This window comes from Nuphar pumila, chromosome 13 (genome assembly GCF_984573655.1).
Source record: "Nuphar pumila chromosome 13, dmNupPumi1.hap1.1, whole genome shotgun sequence".
Taxonomy (NCBI): domain Eukaryota; kingdom Viridiplantae; phylum Streptophyta; class Magnoliopsida; order Nymphaeales; family Nymphaeaceae; genus Nuphar; species Nuphar pumila.
The window spans coordinates 81,029,299-81,043,141 of NC_143261.1; the positions used below are offsets into that span (position 1 = coordinate 81,029,299).

The following is a 13,843-nucleotide window of genomic DNA, read 5'->3' on the forward strand; positions in this document are numbered from 1 at the left end:
ATTGTACAGTTTTTTTCGATCTTTCCAAAACAAGAGAAAACGTTTCGTTGCGAAACATTTTGAAAAAAGTACAACTTTTGATAAGAAAGACACTTCGGGGGGTGGAGGAGTCTTTCCTATGAGAGTGTTTTCTACCCCTCCCTCGCCCTTTCCTCTTCCGTTTTTTTATTTTTGACATCTCTTCTGTTTCTCATCCTCCATCTGCATTTCTAATCCATCAAGAGGTCGTCCCCTCTCTCGCCCCTCTTTTTTATTTTTATTTTTATTTTTATTTTCGACCTCTCTTCCGTCTCTCATCCTCTGCATCTCTGATCCATCAAGAGGTCGCCCCCCTCTCTCGCCTCTTCTCTTTCGTTTGCAACAAGGAGGCCGTCCCCCTCTCTCACCCTTCCTCTTTCGTTTACAACCAGGTACGTTGATGTGTAGATCCATCTCTCATTTTTATGTGAGATTCTTCTCGATCACACTATATTGTCGATTCTTTTGGGTGGGATTTTGGTGGATCTCTCGTTTTTATGTGGGCTTTGTTTTTAAAAGGTTTCTTGGGTGTCGGTTTTGGGTTGTTCGTTTAAACATGGATGTTGTGTTTCATCCCTTAGTTGAGTCTTCTAAGTTATTTTCAAATGAACCTATTAGATGGCTTGCATAATTAATTATGATCTACTGTTATCTACTTATAGGCTTTATCAAACGTTATTAAATCAGGCTGATGTCAAATGTATAAATTAGATTGGAATGATCCTTGTGCTGGTTTTGAATTAGGTTTTCTCTGTATTCTTGGCCTTTTTTAGGTTTTGTTTTTAGCTTTGCCTCTTATTTGTGACTTTGGATTTTTTCTTTTGTTAATTTCTTCCTGTTGGTGAATGACGTCGTGTCCACACTTTCTCTATTCTTTAATAGCAGATTCTGCTTGAACTTCTGAAAACATTTTATTCCATTATAAACATGATTATCTGCATTTAAGAGTGACCAAGAGCAAACTTTGCATAAGTGGAATTTGCACATCTTTCGTGCAAATGCAGTTCCCTGGTCTATATTCGTATTGTGTGCAATGTTGCGTAGTGGGCATGTTGTACTCATAACTTGGTGTGCTTTTCTGGATTACCATGAATGCAACTTTGGATATTGACGACTATGTTTCAGAATTGGCTGATAATAGTATTTTTCAGATTTTTCTTCTTGTGCTATTCTAAAAAAATTTATACCTAGGATGTACTTTCTGTTATGTTTCATGTTCTTTACACATTAACATGCAGATTTCCTTTTAGCTATTAGTACACATGTTTTCAGCTATTCTTTTGCTTTGCTCATGCATTTTTTATCGTTTATATATATATATATATATAGGTCTAAAACAAATTTAAATTGTTTGTCTTATATGGCATCTTGATTGGTTATTATACAATCATCATATGTTTGTATATATTTTTTGTTATGATTATTTTTCTCATGTTAATTCATGTTTTTGCATATTATAAATGTAAAATTAGGAGTGGCTGAAGATGCATTTAACATTGATGAGAGCATGAGAGCGTACCTGAGAAACAAGATGAGTCCCAACACTCTAAAAAAAGAATATTATGTAAAGCAAACACATGATAATGTTTTTATTCAAGCAACGAAAGACGAAGTAGCTAATGTAAGAAAGATACCCAATGGATTTACAACTGAAGGATATATCAATATGGAGAACCAATTGATAACAATTTTTGGTACCAAGTATAACAAAAATAACATAAGAAATAGGTTGAAGACTTTGAAGGCCAAATACAAGATTATGCATCAGATTATAAGCTCGAGTGGTGTGGGTATATACCCTGACATAAAGCAAATTAAAGTTATTGATGATGTATGAACTGAATATGCGATGGTAAGCAATGAAAAAATAAATTGATTTTGGTTTGTATTATGTCTTAATTTATAGTTTAGTTGATTAATAGATTTTTGCACTTACATGTAGGCATATCCCAAGCCTAAGAAGTTTAGGTATGCATCATTTACTGATCACGAGGATTTAGCTCTTTGTTTTGGTACTTCGTTTGTGACGAAGTCCTAGTCTTTTATAGTGCATGCTCGTAAAGCTCCACCATGGTCAAATTTGCTCAAAGATCAAGTGGAACAAGATATTCTCACCACATTTGAACCAGATGATGACCCTACTTTCTTATCTTCTAGGGCAACAACTCCGACTCCTATACCATCTAATTATGATATTCCTAAAATAAATGCGAGGGTTGAGGGAGAAAATAGAAGAAGAAAATCTGGCAATTTCATTATAGATGCAGTCAACAATGTTGGTGAAGTTGTGCGATAGTTAGTTAGAGAGCAAACGGCATTAAAGATAGATAAATGCATTAAAATTTTGGAAACTATGAGCCTTGATGATATAACCTTTTGCAATGCAGTTAGGTTATTTGAAAATGAAGGGAAGGCTCGTGCTTTTTTTGCAATGAAGGAAGAGCGCAAGTTCTTTTTGTTGTTTAATGAGTTAGGCTTCTGAACCCATTGTTTGAATGAGTTAGAGGACACTCTCCTTGCTTTGTACCTAGCGATGAAGATAAAAGAACTTGTCTTTTAATTTTGTCTTTTTTTATATTAGCTAGGGTGGGGATGAAAAATATTTATATATATTTTGTGTGATGAAAGACAATTTTCCTCATTTTGTATTAGCTTTAAGTTCCTCTTTCTGTTATTTTGGCTAATGTAGGGATGAAAAACATTTATTGTATATTTTTTGATATGCCTAAGTTTTTGATGACTCATATTATGTGTATGTCATGATTAATGCAATGCAATTTATAAATATTTTCCTTGCTATAATATTTAAAATACGTGTACGCTTTTTTTTCATCATGTGAACTTGATTTATTTTATGTTTGATGAACAATTATATTCTCTCTCATTAGGAAAAATGAGACATAAAGATGAAGACATTATACTTGTATTATTATTATAGATTATGGTACTTCTCCTTGTGAACTACTACCAAACAAATTATGTGACAAATGTTGTTCATGATTCCATTCATAAGGGAGTAGATGTTGTACGAGACTTGTTATATGGATATCTTCAAAATTGCTTTGATTTACTATGCATGGAGCCTGAGACATTTCAAGAATTATGTAATATATTGTGAACAAAGGGTCTCTTACGTGATCAACAATATGTAGTAGTTGAAGAACAAGTTGCCATTTTCTTGTTTATATTGAGATATAATGAACACAATCGAGCTCTTCAATATATATTTCAGCATTCTAGTGAAACTATTAGCAGCTATTTTAATAAAGTATTAGATGCAATTTGTGCACTCGGACTAGAGTATATTCAAATGCTAAGCACTAGAATTTCACCAAAAAAATACGTAGTTACCCTCAGTTCTTATTTTTCATAGGACATCTTAATTCATAATAATTATAGGTCTAAAATAATATTCTTGTTTTACAGGATTGTATTGGTGCTATTGATGAGACTCATATACCTGTACATGTACCAATAAAAGAACAAGCATGATTTTACAATCAAAAGAATCAACTCACACAAAATGTGATGTCTGCAGTAGGCTTTGATCTAAAGTTTCACTACGTATTGGCTGGTTGGGAGGGTTCAACATCTGATTTAAGAATTTTGTATGATGCACTTGACAGAAGAGATGACCTGCCGCAAGTACCTAAAGGTATATTTTTAAATCTATTTTTTTATGTGTTCTCATTGGTATATTGACATGTTCATTTACATGTACTCATATGTATAAGAAAGTACAAACTTCTAGATGCAGGTTATCTCAATATAACTGGATTCCTAGTACCATTTAGAAAACCCGATGCCATTTACGAGAATACACAAATCCTTTAGCTCATTCACCTAAAAAGAATGAAGAAATATTCAATTATCGTCATGTATGATTGAGGAATGTTGTTGAGCACACATTTGGTTTATTGAAAGGTCGTTTTTCTATACTTAAAACATCTCAATGATACAAGTATGAGACACAAGTAAATATAGTGCATGCATCACAATTTTATTTTTGACCAAAACCCAAATGCTGACCAGTTTGAACTAGATGATGTCACAAAAAACCTAAGTCATCGTCCCGATGAATAAACTGAAGTCATCTTTCGAAGTGCCAAGCGATGAACCAACAAAGTTCTTCATTTATGAATTGCAAACATGCTTTGGAGAGAATACTGTCACCTTACAATTACTTGATTTATAATAAAAACACTTTCGAGAAACTAGGATTGTAATGCTAAGACTATGAATGTTAAATTTTTATAGTTGTTTAAGCTTGTACGATTGATTTTAATGCTTGAATTACTAATGTGTTATGAGATGAATTGTAATGCTAATTATGCTTGTTTCAGCTGGTTCTATAAAATGTAAACCTGAAATGAGGAAAGTTGATATGCTGATCGTGATTTGCAGGATGCAGTGGTGGAAATGAGGTTGTTGCTATGCTTATATGGAGAATATTTGTGGCCCCTTTTGAATTTTGCTCTAGCAATACCGGCAAAGGAATAAACTTGCATAATTTTAGAATTTTTTTTTTATAAAAAATATATATATAATACTTGAGTCGAGTTGGATACCCCAGGTCAGGTACCCAGCAGAAATCATGACCCCATACCCGACCCACATATTGCTCGGGTTACGTCCCAGCCAGCGCCTAGCATGCCCATACCAAAACATTCAGATTCACATCGGGTCAAGTACGATATAAACCTGATTATTTGACAGCCCTTCTCATTCTCTTTCTCTCTCATGCAACATAACATATAACAACCGCCTATTAAAGAGCAAGAAAAATTATGGTTCTACTTTTAGAGGAGGACCATTTTAACAAAAAAAAAAGACTTTTGCAAAAAGATTAAAAAATGTATCAAAATCTTACTACTTCAAGCACAAGTGAGAGACAAGGTAAATCCTAACGAATTTGCTACAGTTAAAATTGTGGACTATATTAAGAATTGCTAAAGATAAATATAATTAATTTTAGAGTTACCACAAGAAAGTGCTAATTATTTAAAAAACCAAATTAAAAAAAATAGATTTTTCAAGATTAACAAAATTCAAAACCCATAGGATTCATGATGCTCCTTTCAAATCCTATTTATTAAAAGGTCATACCCACAATGAAAGGTATGAGATTTCTTATTTTTATGAATTTTATCTCTTAAATTAAAAGAGGTTTTATGAGACAGCCATTATAAGGAGGTGTGCTCTTATTCTAGGTAAGTAATTTTATAATCACTCACTTATTTGAACTAAAAGTATATTCCAGACCAGTAACAATATCTGCCCTGCTTGTTTCAATGATAACTTTCCTATCTATTCCAGATTCTTTGATAATGTCTAACTTTCCTATCTATTTCAGATTCTTTGATAATGTCTAACCAACAACTCCACTCTCTTTCCGAGCCTTCTTTTCTGATGCAACCTGCACTTAACACCTTGCCTTCATGAGACCACAAGAGATAACCAACACACCACCCTGCCTGCTACTTATATTCAGCTACCTCTTTTCTTTTATATATATATATATATATATATATATATATATATATATAGAGAGAGAGAGAGAGAGAGAGAGAGAGAGGAGTAGCAACCTACGGTAGCCTACTGCAAGCGAAGGGTTTTTTTGAGTTTTTCTCAAATCTGTCCACGCAGATGCACTCAGCATGATTGATTTGCTAAGAAACGACAGTTAGGTCATGTTTTTTCGATAAAGAAAAACATGATTTTTTAAGCATTGAATATTTATTATAATTATAAAAAATTATAGAAAAGAACCCTTCAAAACCCCCATAAACAACGGTAAGCACGGACCGTTATAAGCAGCTACTCTCTCTCTCTCTCTCTCTCTCTCTATATATATATATATATATATATATACATATATATATATATATATATAGAGAGAGAGAGAGAGAGAGAGAAAGAGATGATAACGTCCAACTGGTTGTATCTTAAGAAACCATGGGAACAAGGCTCATGGTTTCTCCTGAGTTACTGTTCAGCTCACCTAATTGACCCGATAGAAGGTGCATCCCTCTAGCAAATTACCTACGAAAGGGGGATATGCATCTTATAAATAGGCACATATATCCTCCATCATCAATCACAACACTTGGGAACAAGTTGCTTTAGTTTCTGAACATATCAGCTTTCATGCGTTGGCTTAAACCAGAGGCATGCTGCTCTCTCTCTCTCTCTCTCTCTCTCTCTCTCTCTCTCTCTCTCATGGCAAGCATGGGATATTAGCCCAACTACCCAAGACCCCTTAGTTAGGATGCCACAAGTGCATTACTCACTAGGTTTGACCAGTGTGCAAATTGAGGCCTAGACCCCATTGGTTAAATGATTTTGCAATTCCACCCATTTGGCCATATGTACTTATGTCCACCTTACCATGCACACACCACCAAGAATTTTTTTGTCACTGAGGTACAATGTTAACCGTGCTCTATTCCGCCACCCTCAGTGTAAAACTCCATAAGTACTTCCCCATTTATTGGAAAAGCTTTCCCTTAGGACATGTTTGATGGTTTGTCCAAAGTTGGATGAAATGAACAAAAAGAACGGAACAGAGCATTGGTTCTGTTTGTTCTGTAACAACTGTTCTAAGTCCAATGTTTGTTTGAACCGTACTAGGATTATGTGTTCTAGGTGTCCGTTGTTTGATGATGATGGCCACCACCTCTCTCCATTGATCGACTACCAATGCGAATCACCCCAAAACCCGCCATTCTCTTTTCTTTTTCGTGCTTAAATGATGTCTGAAAGATGTGTGATAGAAATAAATAGTTTTTAGATAGCAGACACAACTTCAATAAATAGGTCAAGGAATTTCTCAAAATGAGAGATCTAAGGTGAGAAAAATTGATCCACTCTAGATCGGGCATCCCGTGCAAATCTGTGGTTCGCTAGAAAACTCAGACCAGTGGTGTGACAACTAATATAGGAAAATCATTTGGGTTCTCCAAGCGAGTAATGCAAAAATTCATGTAGGTTTGAGGATGATTTTTCAGCCACCACAAACAATCAAATACCCCATTTGAATTGGGTTTTCAAAGAAAACATTGGATTTTCAAGTTGTCGGTACTGGTACTGGAGAACCCACAGAAAAAATGAAAAAATGGGTTTTTGGAAAAGTTAACATTCCCCAAATGAAGTTCAAAACCGGGGTTTATAGCCGAAGGAATATACCTCTTTTCTTATAAGGAAAACCCAAGAAAATCTCGGTTGAACAAATCTTAAACGGTGTTCGTCTCCGGCACAATGAGGTTCACGGACTCGCCCGTGGTGGAGCTGAGGATGGGCAGCGGTGCCGACCACCTCCTGATGATAGAGCAGGACAATGGCCCTCCCGACACCTCTCCTAACCCATCTCTGACACCACCACCCCTCTCTCCTAGCTGCCGAGATCTCACCGTCCTCGCTTCCCCCTCCGTTGGCCATCGTTGCATTGGAGAGTGACACCACCCGGCGGAGCCCTTGCACACACACACACACACACACACACACACAGAGAGAGAGAGAGAGAGAGAGAGAGAGAGAGAGAGAGAGAGAGAGACGCATTGACGGGCGTGGTGCGCCCGTCGATGCATTTTTTTTCTGTTTTCGTCCCCTCCGTTCCTGTTCTTTTTGTAACAGGTGGGAGGTGGATCAAAAATTACATACAATTATGAACAAGCGAATGCAGAGAACGCCGTCAGCCGCATCCAACGTTTGTCTGATTACGCTGTTCCTAGTGGGATTTTTGTCTGAATCCCGTTGGGAACGACGCATCAAACATGCCCTTATGTTTATGCTTGTACATGAGACATATTCTGATGGTTTATTCATCTCAAGACAAATAAAGCTGCCTCCTAGCTGAGTGGATGGAGCTAGCCTGGGCACAACCATGATTTTGCGATCTAAGAAGGCTTGTTATGGCTTTTGCAGGTGTACCCACTGCTGGGTGCCATGACCTTTGTCACCGGTATGTGCTTGTTTCAACTCACACGTAACGTGTTCATGAACGTGGATGTCAGGTTTGCCAAAACACCTCTCTCTCTCTCTCATATTCATGCTGGAACCATTTTTGTAGAATTTTTCATTAAGAATAGTGTACGCGAAGAAACAACATCAGAGTGAATTGGAGCATCTCTGTGACAGTGCTGGACAAATCTTGCATTTCCATGGCCAATGACTTCTATGTCTCTCAAAAAAACTATGGAAGCCCAACGAAACATTTCTATGGCATTTTTTTTCTCCCGACGAGGGAGAAAACGCACGACATTTTTTGATAAAATTGCTTTTGTATTCTGTGCATAACCATTACCATGTATGCTTTTGCAGAATCAACAAGGCTCACAGGACAACCGCCCTTCTTGAGAACTACGAGGAAGGCGGGAAGTACGCCGAGCACAGTGCATACATTTCTTCAAACACAACCACCTGAGATCATGCCTACCATAAACCGCTTCTTCTCTGACTCTACCAATTCAAATTAGCGGTCATGTAAGCATGAAATTGTGCATGCACCACACACGCACATATGACATGAAGGATTCTGTGATTCAACTAGCCTTTGGATTCAATGGATTGGATGCATGTATTGCTAATAGTAGAAAAACCTTAAAGTTTGTTTCAAACCAAAAAGAAGTTGCAAGTAATTAGCCAAAAATTTAGTTCCATCATATGGAGGATGATCAAAACAAAAATAATTTTGGGTTCTATCTCTTCTTCAAGTACACCAAGCTCGCAAACACCGCAACACCCGCAATGGCCAATGGAAGAACCCAGTAAAGTGATTGCCTGTGATTGTTTATGAAGCTAAGAGAGTTTGCCAGGGGCTGAGCTTTTGCAGTGTTCAGTGTCACAGAAACAGCAGAAGTGTCTAGCTCTCCTATGCAGTATTGCTTCATGAGTTCCCTAGCATCTGAAGTGTGACCTGCATCTTCGAACTCATCAGTTGCATCTTTACCTAAAATACAGAATATGCCATCCAATCAAACTTCCTGTTAAGAACAGTTCTCAGCATTATGCAATTACTATCTGAAAGGACCTCGGCACCAGGTTTGTGAGTTGGTCATGTGGTTAATGGGTAAAGCCCAAATAATCTTAAGACTATTAACTTAAACAACTTGAGATGCAATTCAGCCTGGATCAGTTGAGTCAGACTAATGCTAGGTTAGTTAGTTCTGTGGCTGATGAGAAAGGCCTAATCTATCTTAGACAATTAGTTCAAACCAAATTAAGGCTTGATTCAACCTGGCTGACTCAAGACAGACTTGCTCAGTGTTGATGAGTATGCTGGTAAACAGGTTGAACGAACCAAACACAGCCTGTTCAGGGATGGCTCATTTACCAGTGGAACCAGCTCAGGCTCGCATATAGTCAAGCCAAGCTTGAGCTCCAAACAAGCCCAAGCAGGATCATGTGAAAAGGTGTACGTATGTTTAAAAGATTGAAAAATGTGGGATTCAAACACCAAACGCCTCTTTCACAAGCCACATACAAACTATCCAGAACCATTATTTGTGCCATATAAAATATGTCATATATATCCATGACTTGTGACGTCTCAAGTTGAAAGGTCATCAAGTTCAAAACTCAGGATGTGTCTCCCTTGCTGCAAGGCCAAAGCAGGGTGTAGGCATTGGTGGGCAAGGAAGACCTGGGGTTTTACATTGACAGGTGCCATGAACCCGGCTAAACCAATTGTGCCTTCTAGCGACTAGAAAATCAGAACTTTCCTCCCCAGCTATCAAAAAATATATGTATAGAGAAGGAATAAATACCGGTTGCCAAGAGTAACACCTCGTCTCCACCAGGATGCTCATCCAAATAACTAGTCACATCATACACCTAATATGAAACATGGAAAATGTCAAATATTTGTCACCAACTAGCAAGGAAATGCAGAACCACATTGAAATGATGATGATGATGTATATATGTGTGTGTGAGTGTGCGCGCTTCTATTGAGGTACTATACCACCATAACTTATGGTGGCACACACTTGATTTACCTAGATCTAAGCTCCAAAAGCAAAATCTGCCCTTGGATCATGTTAAGCATGTTCTATTTACTATTTTTGTGTTAAAGTTGATTTGAATATGATCTTTTGTACCATTTCCAAACCACCCTTATTTTCATGAATTGTGAGCCGTTGATCATTCACCATCTAAAAAATAGAATCTTGTGGTGTATCAGACATGATAAAACCTTCTAACATAATAAATAAACCATGTTGAACACATCCATGTGGTTAGATAGATTTACCATTTGGTGGCTAAATCCACACAAACAAGAGTTTATCACCATATGGTATCATGGTACAAAACCACCAAATATTCTCTCTCTCTCTCTCTCTCTCTCTCTCTATATATATATATATATATATATATATATATATATATATATATATATATGTGTGTGTGTGTGTGTGTGTGTGTGTTTTGACACAGCCAAAATTCATTTCCATATAACGTGTTAAAGATGGCATCAAAGCCATCATCAGAAAAGAACAAGAGTCAAAAAGGGCCAGAGCTTCACCAGTAAAACAAGCAAGAGAAACGAAAGTAGGGTCAGAATATCAGCAGTGAAAAGAGAAAAAGGATTCATAACAACAGGGTTTCAAAAAGAACAGCAACAAAAGAAATAAAAACATCCACAAGCATGATGAATCAGCAAAGATTGCAAAAAAAAGGTTTGAGGACAACTATTCTCTGGGAACCAAAATCATCTGTGTACAGAAAGTGGCACAAATATAGAATTAGACACTGGCACTTCAAAGTGATTCATAAATTACAAAGTTGTGTTTACTTCATTGCTGAAAATTGGTCACGTAACCACCTTGACAGAAGAATATCACCATCAAATGAATGCAGTGGTGGAGCCAAACAGTGAAGGGCGCTGGGGCAGGCAGTGCAATTACTTGCCAATAGTCACTTTATAATAAAATTTCCTTTAGTTTAATGTGTACAAATGGTGCCTTTTATGCCAATATTATCCCCATATATGAGAGTTTAATGCACGTGTTGAGCCTTTTTTACCCTCCTTTATAAAATTACTTATATTGGCTTCCTCAAAGTTTTGTCCCCTAATTCTGAGAGGATGCGTTCTAGGGAACTTTCAGGATGCAGTAAAAAGTACATATATATTAGTTACCTCTCTCTCTATATATATATGGAACTATTGAGCTGAAAATCATAGCTTTTAGATTTTTTTCATAGGTTAAATGTTATGGTTGTGATCTACAAGATTTGTTTAGTGGGAAGTGAGTTTTGAATCATGATTGTGACACATAAGCAGGTTTTTCAAGGGTTTCAAAAATTAACAGTTCACAATGCACTAAAATCTCATGACTCAAGAAATCATATTTTTGGATTCAAATATCATGATCCAAGATTTGATTCTTAGCAAACAAACCATCCTGAACACATCTAAGTGATAAGATTAAGTCAATAAGGCTTGAAACTATGATCTCCAGCTCAATAGTTCCATAATATTTAGTGCCTTCAATAGCACCAAATATTAACCCTATATATATATATAGCCAACTGTACATACCATCTCGTAGAACACTTTTTTTCTTCTTTTTGAGTTTTTCATTGTTGATCTGAACCTGCAGATGAGATCTGATCCACAAGGTTTTTTTAGTAGAAAATGATGTTTGGATCATGAGACTCACATGCATGCAGGCTTTTCAAGAGGTTCAATAATCAATAGCCTACAATGTACAGAAATTTCCTGATTCAAATATCACACTTTACAGCAGAAAAACACAATCCAATGTGCCGTTCCTAGGGAACAGACCATGCTGAACACATCTGTGGGGTCAGATTGAGTCAATAGAGCTCGCATCTATGATTTTTCAATTAGATAGCATTTAAAGATATAAATATAGATAGTCATTTGTACAAAAAATCTAGTAGAAAACACAGCTTTTTTCAATCTTTTTTTGGAAATTTTTTTGTGGATCAAACCTTACAGATGTGATCTACATAGAATTTTAGTAGAAAACAGGTCTCAGATTATTTATTTGAAACATATAGGCAGGTTTCTTAAGGGCTTCAAAAATCAACAGCCCACAAAGTGCTAAAATTTCAAGAATAAAAAAAATCATATTTTTATGTGAAAAAAGTATGATCCAAAGTGTGCTTGCTTCCTAACAAACAAAACATGTTTAACACATCTATAAGGTCAGATTGAGTGGATACAACTTGCGTCAATGATTTTCCAACTATATTGTACATACTGTAGACAGTAGCATATATATATATAAAGTGTGTGTGTGTATACTATAGATTTTTGGACAGAAATGGACCCCGGTGCAGTTAACTGCACTTGACACTGCAGAAGCCATGTCCAAGTGTCTTACCCGCATGGATGCAGGCTGCGACAAGGGTGCATTGTCCTTTTAGAAGAGTCCGTGTTACATAGCAATCGAATATTCCAAGAGCCAGTTCCTTTAAACCAAACATGTAGATCATATCCGAGCAGTCAGAATTAAGAGACAAAAATATATAACTCATGAAAATCTGAATTCACATTGTAGTTCTCATATTCTAGTGGTCCTATATATATATATATATATAGAGAGAGAGAGAGAGAGAGATGGTCCACTCCCTGTCCTCCCCTTCAAAATCTGTAGGTTAGATATGTTTCTTGGCAAATCTGACCATATGGATGTGATCTCCATAGTTGAAAACATACGAATAGACTCTTGGATCAACCTTTTTGATGTGTAGATAGGATTTTACAGGGATCCAAAAATCAATGGTTCTAAAATTTTTGAAATTTTCTATGTTACAAAATCTTACCTACACATCAAAAAACTTTGATCCAAGAGTCTAATCATATGTTTTCAACCATGGAGATCACATCCATATGGTCACATTTGCCAAAAAACATATCTAACATACATATTTTAAAGGGGAGGACAAGGGGTGGACCAGACCATCCCCTTTCTCATATATATGGTTGGTACGTTTTCTATCTGGTAGGTTTCCATCTCTCTCTCTCTCTCTCTCTCTCTCTCTCTCTCTATATATATATATATATATATATATATATATATATATATATATATATATATATATATATATATATATATATATATATATATATATATATATATATAGGTTTGGGTTCCGGCATAGGCTTTGTTTTGCCCTTGGTGAACCATCCTGTCTCTGCTGCTGAGTAAATGAATCAAATCAGGACTGGGCCATTTAGTAGTACCAGATGGTTCATGGAATAATTTAAGAATATACAACAAAGAAATTGGGGTTTTGGTAGAACATGATTTACTGACTTCTCCAGTTGAGGTAACAAGCTACAACCAGCGACCCAAGTTCTTGATCATATGTGACTCTGTACCACAAAATTTATCACAGCTTGTGAATGCATGATATGCCAACACATTTGATACTTTATTTCAATTTCCAGTAAGAATGATTCTGCATTCAGTGTTATACATTTGATAGCACAGACATATAATATACCCATGTGATCACTTGCATCGATGCATACCATGGTTGCCAGTTGAGGAAGCGAGAGCGGGAAGCGAGGTACTTTCAAAATTTTAGGAAGTGGGAAGTGTGGGACCACTTAAGAGCGAATCGGGAATCGTCTCGGAAGCGACCTAGGAAGCAAGGGGGAAGCGAAAAAAAAAACACAAAAAATTGAAAAAATGGGGGAAGCATGATGGGAAGCATGCTTCCCATTTAAAAAGGGCGCTTCCCCGAGCAACGTTCCGCGCTTCCAAAGCGCGCTTCCCCACTTACCTAGGTGCTTCCGGTAACTCTGATGCATACTGTCATATCATACATAGACCGGGGGACCTGGCAGCTC

General features: G+C 36.6%; 1 protein-coding gene across 1 annotated transcript in view; it reads right to left on the reverse strand.

The window, feature by feature from the left end:
• Positions 1 to 8,568: 8,568 nt before the first annotated feature.
• The window catches only part of LOC149818870 (cytochrome b5), a 37,696-nt gene continuing 32,421 nt past the window's right edge, over positions 8,569 to 13,843 (reverse strand). Inside the window, exons 2-3 of the mRNA XM_089984321.1 lie at positions 9,783 to 9,849; positions 8,569 to 8,965 (exon numbers count right to left, since the gene is read on the reverse strand). Coding sequence (XP_089840447.1) covers positions 8,715 to 8,965; positions 9,783 to 9,849 — 318 coding nt within the window. The 3' untranslated portion in view covers positions 8,569 to 8,714. The remainder of the gene's footprint in view (positions 8,966 to 9,782; positions 9,850 to 13,843) is intronic.